At 47.6% G+C, this 18,800-nt stretch overlaps 3 protein-coding genes across 3 annotated transcripts; 1 reads left to right on the forward strand and 2 right to left on the reverse strand.

Moving 5' to 3' along the window:
* Window positions 1–9,946: 9,946 nt before the first annotated feature.
* On the reverse strand, window positions 9,947–15,083 carry LOC117139804 (guanine nucleotide exchange factor subunit Rich). Its single transcript, XM_033302427.1, has 3 exons — window positions 14,931–15,083; window positions 12,801–14,873; window positions 9,947–12,578 (listed from the first exon to the last, which is right to left on the reverse strand). Exons 2-3 carry the CDS (start codon window positions 14,853–14,855, stop codon window positions 10,347–10,349), a joined length of 4,287 nt encoding a protein of 1,428 aa, XP_033158318.1. The 5' UTR covers window positions 14,856–14,873; window positions 14,931–15,083; the 3' UTR covers window positions 9,947–10,346.
* Window positions 15,084–15,427: 344 nt separating this feature from the next.
* LOC117140479 (ATP-dependent RNA helicase Ddx1) lies at window positions 15,428–18,049 on the forward strand. The gene is made up of 4 exons (XM_033303429.1): window positions 15,428–15,538; window positions 15,593–15,644; window positions 15,698–17,367; window positions 17,433–18,049. Exons 1-4 carry the CDS (start codon window positions 15,523–15,525, stop codon window positions 17,876–17,878), a joined length of 2,184 nt encoding a protein of 727 aa, XP_033159320.1. The 5' UTR covers window positions 15,428–15,522; the 3' UTR covers window positions 17,879–18,049.
* Window positions 17,832–18,698, reverse strand: LOC117140482 (GSK3-beta interaction protein). The gene has a single exon (XM_033303432.1). The coding sequence runs from the start codon at window positions 18,570–18,572 to the stop codon at window positions 18,111–18,113; it is 462 nt and encodes a 153-aa protein (XP_033159323.1). The 5' UTR covers window positions 18,573–18,698; the 3' UTR covers window positions 17,832–18,110.
* Window positions 18,699–18,800: the final 102 nt, after the last annotated feature.

Consider the following 18,800-nt stretch of genomic DNA (forward strand, 5'->3'; position numbering starts at 1 on the left):
AATTACATAACTGCCTGTAAAGGCTGAAAACGTTGCCAAATGAAAATGTTTATAAACTGCAACAACAAAAACAGCAGCTCGGCGACTTCGCACACGTACGCGCGTACTTTAATATAAACAAGCCGAACGGAAAAACGGGTAAAAGCGAGGTAAGCCTCGAAGCAAAAATTATTTTTGCATCATTAATTTACATTTATATTCAATTAAAGCGCAAACACATTGCCGGGAGAGACCACCAATGGGGGTTCTGCAGTTGTGCCACATGGAAGGCGCGTGCCTTCCACGCCGCTGGGCGTGGCACTGGGCAAACACCCGGCAGAACCCGGCCAAAACGCGAAAGCAATGGTTCTCGAAAGGCGAAATCAGCCAGGAAAAATAATATTGAAATAAAGTCGGGTGAAAAATTGTCCCACATTTAACCAGTGCGAGATTCGAAATGGCTCTAGGAGGATGGAGCACGGAAATGGGGCTATGAGCTAACCATTTACTTCATCTTTGTAATTTGGAAAAGTTCTTCAATGTATATTGTAAGATACTTCGTGATCTTCGGATCTTTAAAGCACTCTTCCTCATTATTCAGATAGCTATTCTTGTTGGGCTTGTCGAAGTCCCCAACAAAGTGGGTGTGTACACATAAAAAAACCAATAAATACAAATATTAAATACCATGTAATACAAAACTTTGTTCATTAGTTGGCAAGCATATAAAAAAGGTAAATTATAATATTTACTCGAATTTTAAGGGTAATCAATCGGGAAATCACATTGCGCTCTTCAGGCTCTTATGGAGCCTTTAGCTATACATATATAAAGCTTATCAATTTGCCTATCAGAGCTTGTTGCACTCTATCATTTGGGCAGGCTGCCGAAGGCAAAATCGCTTTTCAGCTCATAAACCATTTCTATTAATTAACCATTTAAAACACGCATTTGCACATTTGCCATGGCCACTTAAACTGTGTCAACAAACAAAGAGGAAAAACGGCAGTGAGCCAGTGCGACGGAGAGTTTGTCAACTTTCTGACCAAGCCCTGAGAGTATTTAAACAATTATCGCCAAAGTGCATAAAAAGTGTGTGTTTGTGCCCCGATATAAACAGCTCAAATTTCGAGTAGTGAGCGAGTTTGTTTATTTATTTATTCATTCAGCACGCCTTTCTAGCCGCGGCGATTCATCGATTGCGGTTGGTTTTGGCCCTGTGTGAAATCAGTTTAAGTCCTTTTTGCTGGTTTTGCTTTGGCCGGGCAGTTGCAGTTATTAAAATTACTCTGCAAAGTGATGCACATTTATAATAATTTGCATATTAAATTATTTTCAATGGCAGGACAATGATTTTCCGATTCGGCCGCGGGGACACCGACAAATAATAAAATAGCCTCAAAGACGCAAACAAACAACGGCAGAATAAAAATCGCACAAAATCGAATTAAAAAGCGTTTAATGTGCCAGGGATTTAAGCTCAGGGTGTCGGCGTTGGACGGGCGTGTCATTATTTGCGATATATAATCTGCAATCGTTTGCCATTTTATCCCCAACTTTTTATGATCATTAAGCAATGCTTTAATTTTTTACGAAAACAATATTCGATTGCATAAAATGGCTTTCAATGGAATTATGTGAACAAAACATCGAAATCCCAATGGGCAGAGAGAATAAGAGTTATGTGTCGGCTTGGCAAATTGCCAGCAGTGCGTATACTTAATGAACTCAGGCCAATCGAATGCGTTGTGGCGAGCATTAAATTAGAGGACTTTAAAAGCAATTCGGCTGAAACACCTTCAATCGCACCCATCAATATCCTCACAATCCAATTTCTCCCAACCGGATCACCGCCAGCTACCTCGTCAACACCCCGCAAACTATCAAATCTCATTTGCCTAACACTTTTCGATCCCTTGATGAAGTTGGCACGGCAACTTTGCAGCCACATAAGTTGGTAGCTCGTTGGTGGGAGGGTGTATGTTCAAATGGGTATTGGGAAATTCGAACCCAACACTTGAAACTCACTCAAACACTTGGCATAATGCGAGCCTAAAAGCGTGCCACATTTGTAAGCCAACACTTAGCAGGGGGTGGAAAGGGTGGAAATTATGCAGCAGAAATAGAAATAAAATGTAAAATGCTGTCACATTCGATTCGAGTGGCAATGCCAACAGGACGGACCAGGAAACAAAACCTAAAAGAATTTCAATAATTTCCCCAGCAATTCCTGCTGAAAAGTCTCGCATTTCTATAGCCATTAACCCTTTTTATGGTAGCCAGTAGCCACGACACACCCTATTACCTGGATACCTGGATACCTGGGCATTTGCCAGCCGAAATTTTAGCATATTTCCACAGTTTATATGCCAAATAATGCCGAACTGTGCATTTCTAATAGACGAAAGCCAATTTCAGCACTCTCATCATCAGCATCCACCCATTCCACCCCACACGAGTAATAAAAATCTAAATTTCAAAGCAGCCTGCCAAACATCATCGAGGAAAGGAACGACTGGGTGGGGCAGGACCTTCCGAGTGACAGAAATTTTCGACAAAAGTCTTGGGCGAGGGCCTAAGGACGAAGAACGAAGAGGTATTTAGGTGCGGCCAGGACAGGTGCAGCAGGGACACCTCTGTGACAAGCCAAGTCATGCCAAAATCTATGCCTTCCGAGTCCGATGACGAGACCTGCCCCCATCCACGCCTGGATGCACCCGGTCCCTTTATGTCTGTCTGTGGTTTTTGATTCCGACATTGCATGCCAACCACCTGCATGTGGCGTGCATTCCCGTAGTGCAGGGCAGCAGCTGGTCGTAAAGTGCAATAATGCCCGAATTTATGCAAGTCGAGTGTAATAAAAATATGCATAATTCTGCAATAAATGATCTTAAGAAAAGCACACACCCAAAAGCCTCTGCTTACTTTTCCACTTCCTCAAGTGCATCCAGGCGACCAAATGTGTCGAAAACTCAGGTCTTTGGTTAATTTTTCATGTGAGTGTGTCAAAGGTTTTTACTCTAATCAGGCATATTCTAAAAAGAATATTGTTTAGAACAAATATTTATATAAAAAGTGCACTATAAGATAAGTTATTCATTTTTAATTTGTGTATATTTAATTTAGAGATCCCTCAAATATAGTGACAACTAAGAAGTCCAGGTCGTACTTCATTGGAAACTTCACTGTGGCCAAGTTAGCTACCTTGGTTACTTTGTCGGCTGGGGTTTTATGTCTTCATGGCCTGCTGCTATGTTGTTTAAGTGTTATGCGCTGCACCACCCCTCCGATCCTGATGCACTGACTCCCAGCGATACACTGATACCCAAAGAGGCTCATAAAGGGTGAAATCTTCTGGATTACAACGACGTGGGCGAAGCACAGGCGGGGTGATGGAGCAGGATGAAGCTTATTGCTCTGGCCATAACTGGCGCTGCTTTTGGTAAAACTTAAGCAGTTCGCAGGTGTTGCAACGAAATTGCAGTTTATCTAGCCAGCCATAGTTTCGTCCACCCATCCCATTTGCCACCCCCGGCAAGTTAATGATCTTCGGCATATGTTGCGGGTCACGAGGAGGTGGCTTTTTGGGGGAGATGGGCTGGCCGGACTCGCCAGAATGGCGCAGGAAATTAAGTTTTTGTGCTGTTGTATTGCGTAAATGGCTTTTTAGTTCCCACGGAAGTGAGTTGCATAAATTTCGCCCTAGTTCTCCTCGCCTTCTTTGGCCAAAAGCGCGTGTAAAAGCCATGAAATCGGAATCGAAAACGAAAACGAAACGAAACTAGCAAACGGAGATGATTGACGAAAAGCGGGAGGAGTAGGTGGCTCTATGGCTAATGGCGAATGGTAACTGGAGCAAGCATAAATCTTCATTCGAGTTTTCGCAGTCATGCTCTTCTCCCTTCTCCCCTCCGCCTCCTGCAGCTTTCATTTCATTTTTGGGTGTGCAACGAGACGTAAGCAGCTCCACCCACTTTCCACTCCCCTCTCCACCCGCCGACGAGGCGTAGAACAAAGACCATTATGTACAGGTGCTGCTCGTCCAAAAGTGCCAAAACAAAGCAGACGCACTTGCTCACACGCACAACAACCGCCCCGTCCCCGCCTACGCAGCTCATACCCAAACACAAGGGCCACGGCGCAGACACATTGATTAATGAATTAATGAGCTAAACTTTGCACCTCAATGACAGAAAAGGCTGTGCGGCGGGTCGACCTCCTCCTGCTCCTGACAAGTATTTCTGCTTTTAATGCCCGCGTCACGTCACGTTACGTTTGCCATTACGTTACTTTGCGTTGGAGCCGCCTCTGACCTCGGGGTGCTTATCTATTGGTTCAAGGGGTCACTTGGTGGCTGCCTCTAGAGGAAGCTGTGGCTGCCAGATACCACATGACAAATTTGTTTACTTGTACTTTCATGGAAATTTAAAACGAAATTTTTGCAATGATTATTCAATGCATGTAACATTGATTTAAACAACTATTACTACTTTTACTGTTGATTATACACACTTGATTTTCAAGATATGTAACAATAATTTAAACAACTATTACCACTTCTGCTTTTACGTAATTAAAGAGCTGCCTGTTTCCGTATATATTTATTCCTCATTACGTTACTGTTAGCACAATTTGCAAGGTGTAATGATGCAAACTCGCACCCCGGAGCACAATAAACGAAAATGCCACATGATTTGTAAAAACCCGTTTGTCATCAAGCTGGGGAAAAATCGTGGCATTTCCCTCTGTGATTTACATGAGCTGGCTCATTCCTCACGTGTCCATCCCCATCTCCATCTGGGTTAGGTTGCAGATCCTGCCAAGAGGCGTGCGGCAGACTACGAGCCAAGTCAACGTCAATGCTGCTGCTGACACGTGATAAAACGCTGCTCCGGCAGACACCCACTCACCCATCCACCCACCTGCCCCACTCCGTCGCCAGGCCAGCGGTACGTTGTAGGTGAGCAGGGCACAAGGCATTAACATTTACAAGGCACACGCACACCTGCCCCCGCACAAGGCGGAGGAGGGGCATTGGTAGAAACAACAACCAAAACTTTGGCAATTCTTTTGTGTGAAGAACAGGGCACACCACACATGCAACCCCTGCCCTCCATTATATGTACTATCCATCCATCCGCAAGGTGGTAATGTGCGGTCCAGCGGGGTGGGTGCGGCCGGAAGTGGGGCCACTGCCTTAAGGAAGCAACGGAAACTCCGTTACGGACACCCATGGATCCCTGCCTGGGGTCGGACGTTGCCATTAACGTTTCTATTGTGAGCTTTTGGCCTTAGCGAAATAAATAAAATTCGACAGTTGCGATGGACATCTTCAGACACCTCCACACGACGCCCCAGCCCCTCGACCCAACAAAGTGAAAACTCAAGCACTGCAAGAAAGTTAGAAACACATTAAGATTCGCCTGGATTCGAACTGGATTCTAGGAGAACAGAAAGGCTCTCTAGCCAGCTGTGATTCTACTTTGCATAGCTACAAAGTGTTTCGTTATTATTGGAGGGATTTTGTTTTACTCCCGAAATAAAAGTTTGTACTAAATTCGTTGAGACAGAAGGTTACGTTTCCAACCTGCGAATTATACGGATATCCTTGGCCAGAATGACTTGTCATCGTCCTAACCATAATCGCTTTTTAGGCCCCACAAACTGAATGTATATCCTGGAAAAATTGTTTGATTTACTCATCAATGCGTGTCTATGATAATATAGAACTAGTCTATAGTATTTAAAGTAAAATTAAGGGATCTAGCTTAACTTCCTAAAACTGCATGGTTACTAGTATGGACCTTAGTAATTTGAATTATTCACTTTGCGTAATATATTATTATATATATAATATATAATATATAAAATATTTTATAAGATAAATTTACTTTGATTGGTGTATTATATATTACTGAGGTGGAAAAGACTCCTAACCAATTGTCGCGGTTTACATAACTTCTTCTATCGGAAGAAACATCAATAAAAACGTTCAACGTTCATCATTCAAAGTTTCTGGTACTTTCATATTATTAAAATATTTAAATAAGAATAATAATGAACCTGGTATTTACAAAATCCTCCTTGCTCCTTAAATACTATACTATAACTAACTATTTCGCAGGAGAATGATGACTGTTTAAATATTTTTCACAGTGGTCCAGAAAGTTTGTGGTTTTCAAATTTTGCAGACGATCCGAGGCCCAGTATGAATTCAGAGAAAACAACAAAAGAAGCTGTCCTCGGCTAGCCGAAGCTTATTTACCCTTAAAGCAATTATATATTTAAAAAAGTCTTATGTATACTGAGTAAGGGGACGCATTGAACAAAGTCAAGGGACATATAAAATTAAAACAAAACTAGTGTAAAGTGAACATTTAAAGATTAAAAACAACGAAACTAATATTACTTTTTTATTACGAGTATTTACTAATATTAAACGACTTTGGGAAAGTTTCATGCAGATAGCTTTAAAACTAAGAGATTAGTTTACAGATGGACGGATAGATAACGGTCGGTCATACGGGAAGATGGACAGACGATGCTAACTTCTGACTGGAATCAGTATACCCTCTGCTAAGGGTATAAAAAGGCGGGGGGAGTCAGAACAGGACCGGGAGCCGACACCTTCCAGTTGGTGCTACTGCTCAGCATATTTATCTATTCATGCTCACAAAAAGCAATTCGAACGCCGGCTCCGGGAACGAAGCTGCCTCCGGGGGCCAAGGGATGGGCGAGCCGGGGCCAGGACGAACTTCAATGCAGCTAACGATGTAGGGACAACAACAGGAACAGAACTGCAGATGGAGTTGCACTGGAGATGGAGACGGAGCTCCGACGCCCGCAATGGACTGCGGAGTAAGTTGATTCCTTGATTTTGGGGGGAAAAGTTGGCCGGCACTCCGCTACTGGCACTCGTCCTTCTCCGCCTGCATTTTGAGCTTTTATTATGCTTTTTGGGAGGCTCTCCGCCCGTGTTGGTTCAAAGTTGAAGCTGCGCCGGAGTTGACAGCTGGGGAGCGAAAATCGAGGAGAAGTGCAGACTTTTTAGTGTTTTACACAAAAGCGCCGGCATGGACACGAGCGAAAGGTCGAGGATCGGGGGTCAGGCTGGGATCGGGTTCCTGGCCGAATGGTTAGACGCTTGGCTGGCTACAAACAAACAGACAGACAGACAGACGGACGGACGGCGGAATCGAGTCCGGGAAGCGCTTGCAACATGCATTAGATTGGCAGTTGGGGATTTACTTGTAAAATGCAAATGCAATGAATGTACAATTTAGAAATTTTTACACCAAAAACTAGAGGACTCGATGGAACCGTCATTGCAGATGGCGAAGAACCCGGCACTTGCACTGCCATGTTCCTTCCATTGAACTGCTCAGCGGAAGGGAGCCCAAATGGAGAGGATGAGGATGGGTCATGTATCCTGGGCGTCAGTCTGCTTTAAAGTTCATTTGAAATGCAAGCCGTTGTTTTGTCTGAATGACTCGTAATCTATGCTAATGAAACTGTTTTCGGTTTCGGGTTTTTAAAACGAATTTCACCCCAGCCAACTCGCAAAAACTTTCCGCATAACAACAGAAATTACCGGAGGAGTAGCTACAAACAACAGCAGCGCAGGGTGCCAAGATAAATAAACAAAATGTGTGTTGGCCCAAATTGAAAAGCAAGTGAAATGTACTTGAAGATAACGCCGTTTCGTCCCTTGCATTCAGATGGCTTTCTGAATAAAGTTAGCAATTGCTGCATGTTGATTGCTAAGCAATGGGAGCGTTCAATATGTTCTGTACTTGTACTTGAAGTTCTCATTTTAAGGTTGGCAAGCTTTCAAATCAATTAGAAATGTCCATTTTTATATTATTGAGTTGGGTAATTTGACCTAGAGTAACTAGTTGTCAAAGTGGTTTCCCTATAGGTGGGGATTCCAAGCATAACTAGTATATAATTAAGACCATCTTTCAATCCTCTCTCCTTAAACAGAATTCCGCAATAAATTCCATTACCAGCCGATCATCGACAAGCCATTGATTCGCTTACCAAAATGCCAGAACACATTTCCACGTGGAAGGACTTAGTGCAGACTTTTATTGCAACCGCAACAAGCTTACATGCCATTCATCCCACAAAGCGATACTTGCCACAGTTGCAATAAACTCCGGCTGCTGTTGCAACTTGCAGTTGCAGCGACGAACTGAATTGCACATGCATACGAACATAACGGCACACATCCATGCATCTGTGAGTGTGTTTATTGAGGAATTCATCAAAATCGCCAAGGCAACTACCACTTCCATCGGATATTTGGCAAAAGTTGTTACTACTACGCCCACAATAAACGAGGATGCATTGCTAACGGCACTGCGAGAAAATCAGCTTTAGCCTAACAAAATGTACATATATGTACAAATATAAATACAGCTGATTTCCTGAGAGCTGTTTCTTATATTGAATAAAATATTTAACACTCTCTTATGCCATGCAGAGTGACAAAAGGAACACAGCACGACCAAAGCAGCAGTATTTTGCCAAATAGTTTAATGAATGCTGATGCAATAATATACATTATATATGCTATTCTGTTAAATCTTCGCGGAAGGTTTCGATTTCAGAACCCTCGGTTATCCAAGTGCATCCTTAACCCTTGACTGGCCGGCAGCCACTTGACGCCCCTGCCACGCCCCGAATAGCTCCTGCAGGACGAGCGTCGCATGTGGCGTTGTTGATTACATTGTAGTGGCTGCCGTGGTTGTTGCAGCTGGGTGCTGCGTTGTCTGCGGCATTATTACAGTTGTTATTGTCCGCAGAATAAGGAATTCGGAAAAGTTTTCCAAAAAACGTCTGCGCACTTGACGGTGACGGCGACGACTTCCTCTGCAACTTGCAATGTGTCTGGTGTTGATGCTTTTATTTATGTGCTGCCGCTGCGCCCACCTCCCCAAGTGAACGTAGGCCGGCGAGGCGTCGGTGGAGCATCAATAGTTGTATTTCAGCCAGCCAGGATGCGGAAGGATGCGCTGAACACGGATTCCTGCTTCCCAACTTAAATATTGCGCCCCGGGGGCCTCGACTTTTGAGAGGCAGCTCGCAACTTCTGCGACTTCGCCTGCCGCATCGTAACATTACAGTGATTACGCCCAGCAAGACTTACGGTTTTATTGTAACCTGCCGCGTTTGCCATCCTCAGACTCGGATTTCCACACTCCACAAAAATCCAGGTGCTGGCTAGCATGTTTAGCATGATATATGGAATATACATGGCAGATACGGGTATCATAAATTCAATCTAGCAAATGAAATAGCAAACCATTCATCGAGTTCGAATGATTATCGAGAGTCGACAGTTTCTTAGTCCCTCTTAATAATTATTTATTATTATTTTCCTGAGTGCATGTAGTAAAAGTGGGCATGTGAGTTTCGAGCGTTGTGAATTGGCAATCCGGAAACTTGGGGGAAAACTTCAAAAGCGCAGCACAACACGGACACAAACTCGACTGGGAGGGACAGCACTCCGGCGTTGGCACTATCCTAACTACCACCTGCATTACCAAATCAAGCAGGGCACGTAATGAATCAGTCACAGCGATTAACTTTTACAGCAGCAGCGGGCGAACAAATTACAACCGACGTTGTCGCAGAGTCAACCTGCCAGGTCACAATAGTCGCCGAGGGTGAATGGCATGGCCTTTGATCCCACGAAAATCAAGGAAACTTGAAAATACGAACCATTTCCGGTTTCCGGCATCAGCTGACAGATGCCGATGTAGATGTTGAAAGATGTTACGTTGGCCTATCACAAAGCCGTACGAAAGAATTTGGCAATTAATTTCCACCTCTTGTTCACTTTCGAATAAAACCAATGTCCTCCTATTTTGTATTTTATTCGTAGTGGTTTTCAGGTTCATCACAGTAAAATTAATCTGTTCGAATTGACACCTGAACGAGCTACTAAAGAACACAAGGGTGGTTATTGTTAAATGGTTTCATTTATTAGTAAAAATATAATTGTATTTGATTTGTATATTTAAGTATATTGTTTGTATAATTTTAATTAACAAATATTGCAGCAAATTTCATCTACTAAATTATGGATTACGTTGCGTATGCTTCATACGGTTTTACGGTTTGTTTTGTTTAGCCGGCGACGCTTCGTTGTCTGCGTGTGAGTTTCCATCCGGTCGTTTCTCTAACCCTGTGTGAGTGTGTACGCTGGCTTACAATTAACAGAAAATTTTAACAACGAGTTACAGCAACAAAACGCTTTACCCACGGACCTACAAAAAAGTACGTATCTGCGTCCTTGCGCTGAGTATGTGGAGTACGGATTACGCCTCTCGCATTAGGGATTACGGCTAACGGCTACGGGCTTACATGAGGCGACAGCCCTCCCGCTCGCGGCTGTTCTGCCGGGGCAGTTGGCGCTGGGTGGGCGTTGAATGGGCGGAGGAACCGCTGGCCCCCGCTGCATTCCCGTTAGACTCTAGACTTGCGTGCCGCGTGAGTCGCTGGTGATTCGGGTTAAGGTCCCCCACAGTCCATTGGTTTCCGTTCGCCTGCTGTGAATTTGGCACAAATTCGCCCTCTTCGTTCTGCAGCCCCTGAAGTCCAGTGGTGACGTCCACGCCTTGCTCGGTGCCCGGGCCGGCATCTTGCTGCGAGCAGGTGGCATCCCCCAGAGACTGTATGTACTGTTCTAGCAGGTAAACATGCGGCTGCAAGGTGAGGACGAACCCCCGGTACAAAGATCCGCTGTGCTCAAAGGTGCTCTGACTTAATTGCTTGAGTGCAGATTCCGTGCGCCGACAGGTGTGAACCGATTCGCTTCGGATAATTCCGTTTACAATCCGCGAGATGGAAGCCGCGTCCTGGAGCAAAATCGAAAGAACCAGCGCGTAGTCCGTGCAGTTCGCCTCGATAAACAGCTGCAACAAGTAACGCAGCTTAATGGACAGCTTCTGAGGCAGCATATCCACAGCTAGGTCGTCTTCTGATGCCGGTAGCGAGTACAGCCGGCGATAGCGAAAGTTATCGAACGACAGTTGCGATCCAGAACGCGTCTTAAGTATTGGTAGGGAGCTAGGCTGCTGCAGTTCTTCCTCCTCTTCCCTAATGCTTGGCTGCAGCTGTGGCGACTGTGTTGCGGCTCCATTGGGTGTGGCCAAGCTGAAATAGCCAGACTCTGACGTTTGCGAAGATCCACCGCCTCCTGTCTGTCGAAGACTGCCGCGTAACTGAGCAAAGTCGTCCTTTACCGCAGTCGGAAATGGACTGGGGAGCTCTAGTTCTTCGTGGAGCGCCTTCAGAGCGCCGGCGAAATCATCCAGCTTGGCTGCCCGCTCTGATTCCTGCGAAAGCCAGTTGACAAGGTGAAAGTCCAGATAAGCGCACATGTAGCCTAAGTCCATTAGTTTCCGGCTCTGAAGTAGTTGTCGAGCATGGCGCTGCAGTATCAGATCAATGCAGAACGTCTCTCGCTGCTTAGTCGACCGCCGACGCACCACCGAGGGTGCTCCTGCACTGCTGCTTTCGGTCACAGGTGCAACTCCAGGAGTCCCAGATGCCTGCTTGTCTTTGGGCAGATTGCTAGTCACCGTGGTGGAAAAGCTTCTCTCTCTGGCAATGGGACCCAGAACCATGTTAAAGGCATCCGCATTCTGGTTCACTTGCTGCTGTGTATTCACCTGGGGAGGAGGAGCAATTTTCACATTCACCACCATCGACGACCGCGGTGAGTCGATCTCGTTTGGATCTATAGCCTTTAAAAACCGGATCAAGTCCTTGGCCAGCTCCCACTTTCGCTGCTGCAGAGCAATGTCAAGCAGCATGGTGGCATATTGCTTGCTAACAACAGAGGGTTCCAGATTCTGCAGGATTATCAAGTAGCTCGCAGCCGTGTCCAGCTGCTCCGACTGCAGACACATCTGGAATAAATCCTTCGGTTTACCAGCCATCGAAAATAGGTACGGCCACAGGGCGATCTCCGTTTTGCGGGCACATTGAACAATTGTTTCCAAGTAGACGGGGAACTCTCTTATAAAGTCCAGAATACTGGGCAGCTGTGCATCCGGGATGGGCTGTTTGCTAGTAGCCTCTTCCTCGAGAACCTCGTGTAATAGCAGTTCCAGGGCGTGCGGAAAATATGGTAGCGAGCAACACGACTGTGCCATTTCCCAGGCAGAGTAGCCCAGATTCCGCTTGATCAGCTGGCGAAGTACCTTGTGCAGATAGATCTGCGACTTGCGTTCCATCACGGCGAACGGCAGAGAGAAGTGGGAGCCCTGCTCATTGGCGTAAAGCGTGCTTTCGTTCTCCACCCCCAGAACGATCACATTGTCAAAGAGCACGACCAGCGGATAAAGTTTCAGCGGAAAGCTCAGCATGATTCGCTTTGACATAAAACTGTGCAGACGTTGGGCGCCGACCTGCTCTCCTTCGCGACGCTCCCTTCCCGGCGGCAGAATTGGAAGCCATACGCGCATTCCGTGGGCACCCGAGTAAAGCCAAAGGCAGTCACGCATCGCACAGCGTTCCAGGGAGTGTGACAGCCAGAAGACCTCAACGCAGCTAGCCAGGCACGTAGCCAGCAAGGTGTTTGGGACCTATTTGGTAAAAATGGATTTTGGCTTTAGTTGCTAAATATGATATTTCGTAATAATTGTCCGCAAAGTTGAAAAGATGCATATTCAAATTCCTTGTAATGGTTGCTTCGATAACAACAGATATTTTCAAATAAAAGATTCTAGTTACACAGATTAAATGTACAAATGATTTGCATCTCTCCAACTTTAAGCAATTCGACAATTAATATCCGTCAAACATACCTGTTCGCCGGCATCGCGCTGTATCATCAATATGCGGCCGCAAACATTCACGATGATAGTCTCTGCCTGATCTCCACCCAGCTGTCCCTGGGGCTTTAGCTCGTTCTTGAGGTTAGTCACGGTCAGACTAACAATGCAGGCAGGATGGATGCAAATGCTCTTCACGTCCAATTCATAGGCGCACTCAATATCCAGGGCGTACGCGGAGTTTTTCGACATATTGAAAAGGCTCACTATTCCATCGGCAGTGAGTACAATCAACTGGTGTCGGAATGAGTTCAGGCTAATAACTGGTGCTCGGACCTGCAGCTTGTGTCCGTATTGGTTGTCGAGCTTGCAGTCTGCCGGATAGCAACGCAACTCATCCGTGCGGTCCAGAAGTGAGTAGCAGCCCATGACTACAAAGCCATGCCACCAGAGTAGGCCGCCAGAGACAACGAAGTCCTTCTCCTGCGACTCATTGCCAAAAAGTTTCCAGCGCCGGGTCACTAGGGAATAGTGCGCCAGCCCAGTGCGACCAGCCACCGCCAAGTGGAGTCCATCCGGATCAATAGCAGCATATCGGATTGGCCAGTTTGTCGCCGCATAGTTGAGCGGCAGCTGCAACACTGTCCAATACTTACTCTCCGTAAGAATGCTGCCTGTGTGCGGGCTTTGTTTTAACTCCAGACAGTCGCCATCACCGGAAATGCCTTCATCAGAGCCCACACCGCTCGATGGAAACGTTCCATGGCTTCCGGCATACGTTAGCTCCAGATTGTTGCCCTGGTTGAGGTACAGGCAGTCGTCACCCTGCAGCAGGATGTGAGGGCTCGTCGTCATGCAGGGGTTCATACTCAGAGCGCTCTTCACAAACTGCAGCTGAAGCACATTGCTTTTGTCCTTTTCCGGATGCTGTTTTAGCATGAAAAGCTGATAGCCCTCGGTTGACCATTCGAGCCGGCGAATCTTGAGTGGATTCTGACGAACCAAATCTACGTTAAGGCCGAAATCCCAGCTCAGAGTAGACATGAGCAATGCTCCAAATGTGCTCCATAGGGACAGGCCTCCATTTGTCCAACTCACAGCGAGGACGCATCCGTCAGGGCTCCACTTTAGCTCGTTTACCGAACCCAGGCTGTCTGGGAGTACGTTTTCAGTGAGGATAAGGCGATGAGAAAACTCTAGTCCCCCGGTGGCATCATCAATTGCGTACACATTCACCGCCGAGCTCTCTTGACCATAGGCCAACAGTCGGAATTTGTGATTGACACTGCAGACACTCGCATCCTCAACATCCGGCACCCAGAAGCCGTGCATGTGATCGGTCTCAAATCTGAGATGGTTGGCAATCAGAAAGGCGGCTCGTCGGTCGCTGAAGACGGCTGCACAGCCACCAATGAACGGCGAATATTCCAAAGAGGCTACGTACGAGTCCCTGCTCAGGGGCGGCACATTCCGCGCGGACTGCTGGGGCTGCTGCTGTACGTAGAAGGGAATGTCGCGCAACTTAATTGCAGATAGGGCTGGCAACTCTAGGTCGTTCTCTGCGTGCACCAGTTCGGTCCACTGCAGACGCAGCAGTTCGCAGGACTGGGTGGCCAAGAGTAATTCGCTGAGGCTAATGCAGCACACAGTGGTGATGACGGAGCCCAAGGTGACGCTGCACAGTTCGCGAAGGCTCAGTCGGGGTATGTTTTCCTTGATAAACAGCTCGGCGGAGTCGCGTTTGAGGCTCGCGGCGGGCGGATCTATCTGCTGCAGGATTCCACTGCCGTTGGCATCGAAGTCCAGTTGGTACAACAACAGGGAGCCGGACGCGGTAAGCAGGGCAAGCTGCCGAGAGTCCGGCTTCCACACGATCAGCTGGTTGGCCCCGTACTGGCGAAGGGAGTCCTCCGTTCGCCGGAAGTAGGCGATGGGAATGAGTGGATTCGCGTACCAGATGCCCAGGAAGTCGTCGCCCACGGCGGCCACGAGTATTTTCACCGCGTCGCAGCATATGTGCCGGATGCTGGCGCTCTCGCCGGGCAGCGCCAGGCCCACCCGCTTTGGCCAGCCCACTGGATAGTACATCCTCCGTGTGAAAAGTTACTGCGCAAACGGAAAAGTGCATTAGCAAGAGCAGGGGTGCGGAAAATCGAATTCAACCTGCGGTCGGGTGCGGGTGCATTTAGCTTTTGTGGGTTACGCCCAGTTTTACATGATCTCCCTCGCCCAATTAGCACTTTTACAAAACATTCCACAGCACAACAAAAAATCTGCGCGATTTTACGCGTATACAAATATGAGTGTTGGCCAGCGTTCCAAAATCACAGCTGTTTGCCAATCGCCGTTTCGCACCACTGATTTTGAGCAAGCAACAGTGATGTCAGGCTAGCTTTATACACCCATCAGCTGTTTCTTAAAAGGCGACAAGTGAATGAATTTTGCGTAACTTTTATTTTCGGCTAGCCGAGACTTCTTATCTTTTTAAACATACAAGCTGTAAAGAATTAAATTAAAATATTATGATTGCACGAACTCAAGGTTCTACCCTTCAGCGTTTGTATTTCATAAAGTTCAAAATAATTCATTGACCTGCACAAGCTTACAGCACTAAAAAGTTCCCGAACTTCGAGTCACCGATCTAGTTCACCACGAACCACTGTCAATTTGAACTAATTCAACGCATCTCGAACTAAATAAATCAACCGGCTCTCGAGAGGCAGACCAAAAACGGGATTTGTGAAGTATTCTCAAAATGACTGCATTCGAAGGTAAGTAAAAATCAATATTTAAGGTGTGCATTGCTTATTTGTCTTTCCTCACAGAGTTTGGTGTGCTTCCGGAGCTGGGAAGGGCCACAGATGAATTGGATTGGACGTAAGAAAAATGAGTTCTGTCTGCCAATTGCCTTCACATTCATGTATTTGCAGCCTGCCCACTGATGTCCAGGCTGAGGCTATTCCCCTGATCTTGGGAGGCGGCGATGTGCTAATGGCCGCAGAAACTGGTTCCGGAAAAACGGGTGCCTTCTGCCTGCCCATTCTTCAAATCGTATGGGAGACGTTGCGTGATCTGGAGGAGGGAAAGGCTGGAATGGGCGGTGCAGTTGGAGGAGCTGTGTCCCCGTGGACCATGTCCTTCTTCGACCGAGGAAACGCGCTTGCCGTCACTCCTGATGGTCTGCGTTGCCAGTCGCGGGAGTTCAAGGAGTGGCACGGATGTCGGGCCACCACTGGCGTTCGCGGAAAGGGCAAGTTCTACTTTGAGGCCACGGTAACGGACGAGGGACTGTGTCGTGTGGGCTGGTCTACACAGCAGGCAAACCTCGACCTGGGCACCTGTCGCATGGGCTTTGGATTCGGCGGCACCGGCAAGAAGTCCAACAACCGTCAGTTTGATGACTACGGTGAAGCATTCGGCAAGGCAGACGTCATCGGCTGCCTGCTCGATTTGCAACGCCAGGAGGTGAGCTTCGCCAAGAATGGCCAGAACCTGGGCGTAGCCTTCCGCCTGCCGGACAACCTTGCCAAGGAGACCTTCTACCCTGCGGTGGTGCTGAAGAACGCCGAAATGCAGTTCAACTTTGGAAAGACTGACTTCAAGTATGCCCCGGGTAACGGGTTCATTGGCGCTTGCCAGGCTGGACCCGAGCATAGCAAGGCCAATCCGCTGACCAGTCCCGCAGCTGGAGCACCGTCCGCCAAACCGGCGCCTAACGCCCCCCAGGCCATTATCATGGAGCCCAGCAGAGAATTGGCCGAGCAAACATACAACCAGATCGAGAAGTTTAAATACCACCTGAGCAACCCAGAGGTTAGCTCCCTGCTGCTTATCGGTGGAGTGAGGTTGGAAGAGCAAAAGGCGCAGCTAATGCAGGGCACCCACATAGTGGTGGGCACGCCCGGGCGGCTGGAGGAGATGATCAACAGTGGCCTGGTCCTGCTCACCCATTGCCGCTTTTTTGTTCTGGATGAGGCAGATGCACTTCTCAAGCAGGGTTACACCGAGCTGATTGACCGTCTACACAAACAAATACCCAAGATTACTTCGGATGGTCGCCGTCTGCAGATGGTCGTCTGCTCGGCCACGCTGCACGCATTTGAGGTAAAGAAGATGGCTGAGCGCCTGATGCACTTCCCCACCTGGGTGGATCTGAAGGGGGAGGATGCTGTCCCTGAGACGGTTCACCACGTCGTCTGTCTAGTCGACCCGAAGATGGACACCACTTGGCAGTCGCTGCGCCAACCCATTGGCACCGACGGCGTCCACGACCGGGACAACGTTCATCCGGGCAATCATTCGAAGGAGACGTTGTCGCAGGCAGTGAAGCTGCTCAAGGGCGAATACTGTGTGCACGCTATAGAGAAACACAATATGGACCGAGCCATTATCTTCTGCCGCACCAAGCAAGACTGTGATAACTTGGAGAGCTATCTCCGCCAGCGAGGCGGAAACCACTACTCGTGCGTCTGCCTTCATGGGGACCGAAAACCGCAGGAGCGTAAACAAAACCTGGAAATGTTTAAGCGGCAACAGGTCAAGTTTCTGATTTGCACGGATGTGGCGGCTCGTGGTTTAGACATTACGGGTCTGCCGTTCAGTAAGTTTTCAAATTTTTAAACAATAACCGTCGTTGAAACAATTAATTTACTTTCTTATCCTCAGTGATTAATGTGACGCTGCCCGATGACAAGACCAATTACGTGCATCGCATCGGACGTGTGGGCAGGGCGGAACGCATGGGGCTGGCCATCAGTTTGGTGGCCACAGTGCCGGAGAAGGTTTGGTACCACGGCGAGTGGTGCAAGTCACGCGGCCGTAGCTGCAACAACACAAACTTAACCGACGTCCGGGGATGCTGCATCTGGTACAACGAACCAAACCTACTGGCCGAAGTCGAGGACCACTTGAACATCACCATCCAGCAGGTGGACAAGGCCATGGATGTGCCAGTTAATGACTTCGACGGCAAGGTCGTGTACGGTCAAAAGAATTTCAGAACTGGCAGCGGCTACGAGGACCACGTCGAGCAGCTGGTGCCGACTGTACGCAAACTGACGGAGCTGGAGTTGCAATCACAATCTTTATTCTTGAAACGTCTTAAGGTCTAACGCGGATCTGGAGCGACATTTATTTGCTAAGCAAGGAAAGGATATTGTGAATTGAGAAGTGCGTGATCAACTCACGCGAAAATACTTTTGCGGCACAGACACACAATTTTGTAAATGTAGGAAGTCGGAGCTCAAGCTCTGCCATTAAAAATATACATTTAATTAAACTAACATTAAAATCGTCTGTCTAAAGAGTAAACAGCCTCGATGGAAAGCTGGAGTCCGGTTACCATCACTTCTCTTCCTCCTCCTCCTCGTCCTCCTCGTTGAACTCGGTTCGCATTTGTTGCAGCGCTCTAAGCTGCTGGCACAGCTGGTTGCCAAACGATTCAACGTAGCGGGGGCTGATCTTGTCAAGCAGCGCATACGGCGTTTCAAATATCTCTTCCTCCTCCTCGTCGACGCCCTCATCTTGTCCGTTACGAAGCAGTGCAGAGATCCGGCTATCCTCGTCTATGGTGTCGTACTGGGAGGAGACGATCTTGAAGCCACGACTGCTCACCTGAACGCAGCAAGTGGCGCTCTCGATGGTCCGGATGTTCAGGTAAATTTGCGTGGCATCGCTCGCCAGTTTGGAGGAGATGCAGATCTCAGCGACGTGAGCCTTCACATCGTTAATGATGGCGTTGGCTTCGTCCTCGCAGTTGAAGGCCTGCTCCTCCGCAGGCTCCGCGGTGGCTTTCGGTTCGCCCATCCTAACAGAATCGCTAAGGAGCTCTGCGGCTCGCCTTTTAATTGAATCCCAGTCGATCTGCTTCCCTTTTACAGGCGCAACATGTCTTTTCACTCTACTCCATATGTGTCACAGCAGCTGTCTGGCGTTTGCCACGCGTTAGTAAATTTTGCTGGGTGAAGCAGAGCAGGGCGTTCCAGCTTTCGTATACCCAGAGTAATCGCCAAACTAAACAAATTATCATTATTA

The sequence above is a fragment of the Drosophila mauritiana genome, chromosome 3L (genome assembly GCF_004382145.1).
Source record: "Drosophila mauritiana strain mau12 chromosome 3L, ASM438214v1, whole genome shotgun sequence".
NCBI classification, from domain to species: Eukaryota; Metazoa; Arthropoda; class Insecta; order Diptera; family Drosophilidae; genus Drosophila; species Drosophila mauritiana.

Coding starts and splice junctions, on each gene's coding strand:
- LOC117139804 (XM_033302427.1), bottom strand. CDS start 14,855: ATGTACTATCCAGTGGGCTGGCCAAAGCGGGTGGGCCTGGCGCTGCCC. Junction 12,579..12,800: donor AGCGCGATGCCGGCGAACAG/GTATGTTTGACG, acceptor TTTACCAAATAG/GTCCCAAACACCTTGCTGGC.
- LOC117140479 (XM_033303429.1), top strand. Junction 15,645..15,697: donor ACAGATGAATTGGATTGGAC/GTAAGAAAAATG, acceptor ATGTATTTGCAG/CCTGCCCACTGATGTCCAGG. Junction 17,368..17,432: donor CATTACGGGTCTGCCGTTCA/GTAAGTTTTCAA, acceptor TCTTATCCTCAG/TGATTAATGTGACGCTGCCC.
- LOC117140482 (XM_033303432.1), bottom strand. CDS start 18,572: ATGGGCGAACCGAAAGCCACCGCGGAGCCTGCGGAGGAGCAGGCCTTC.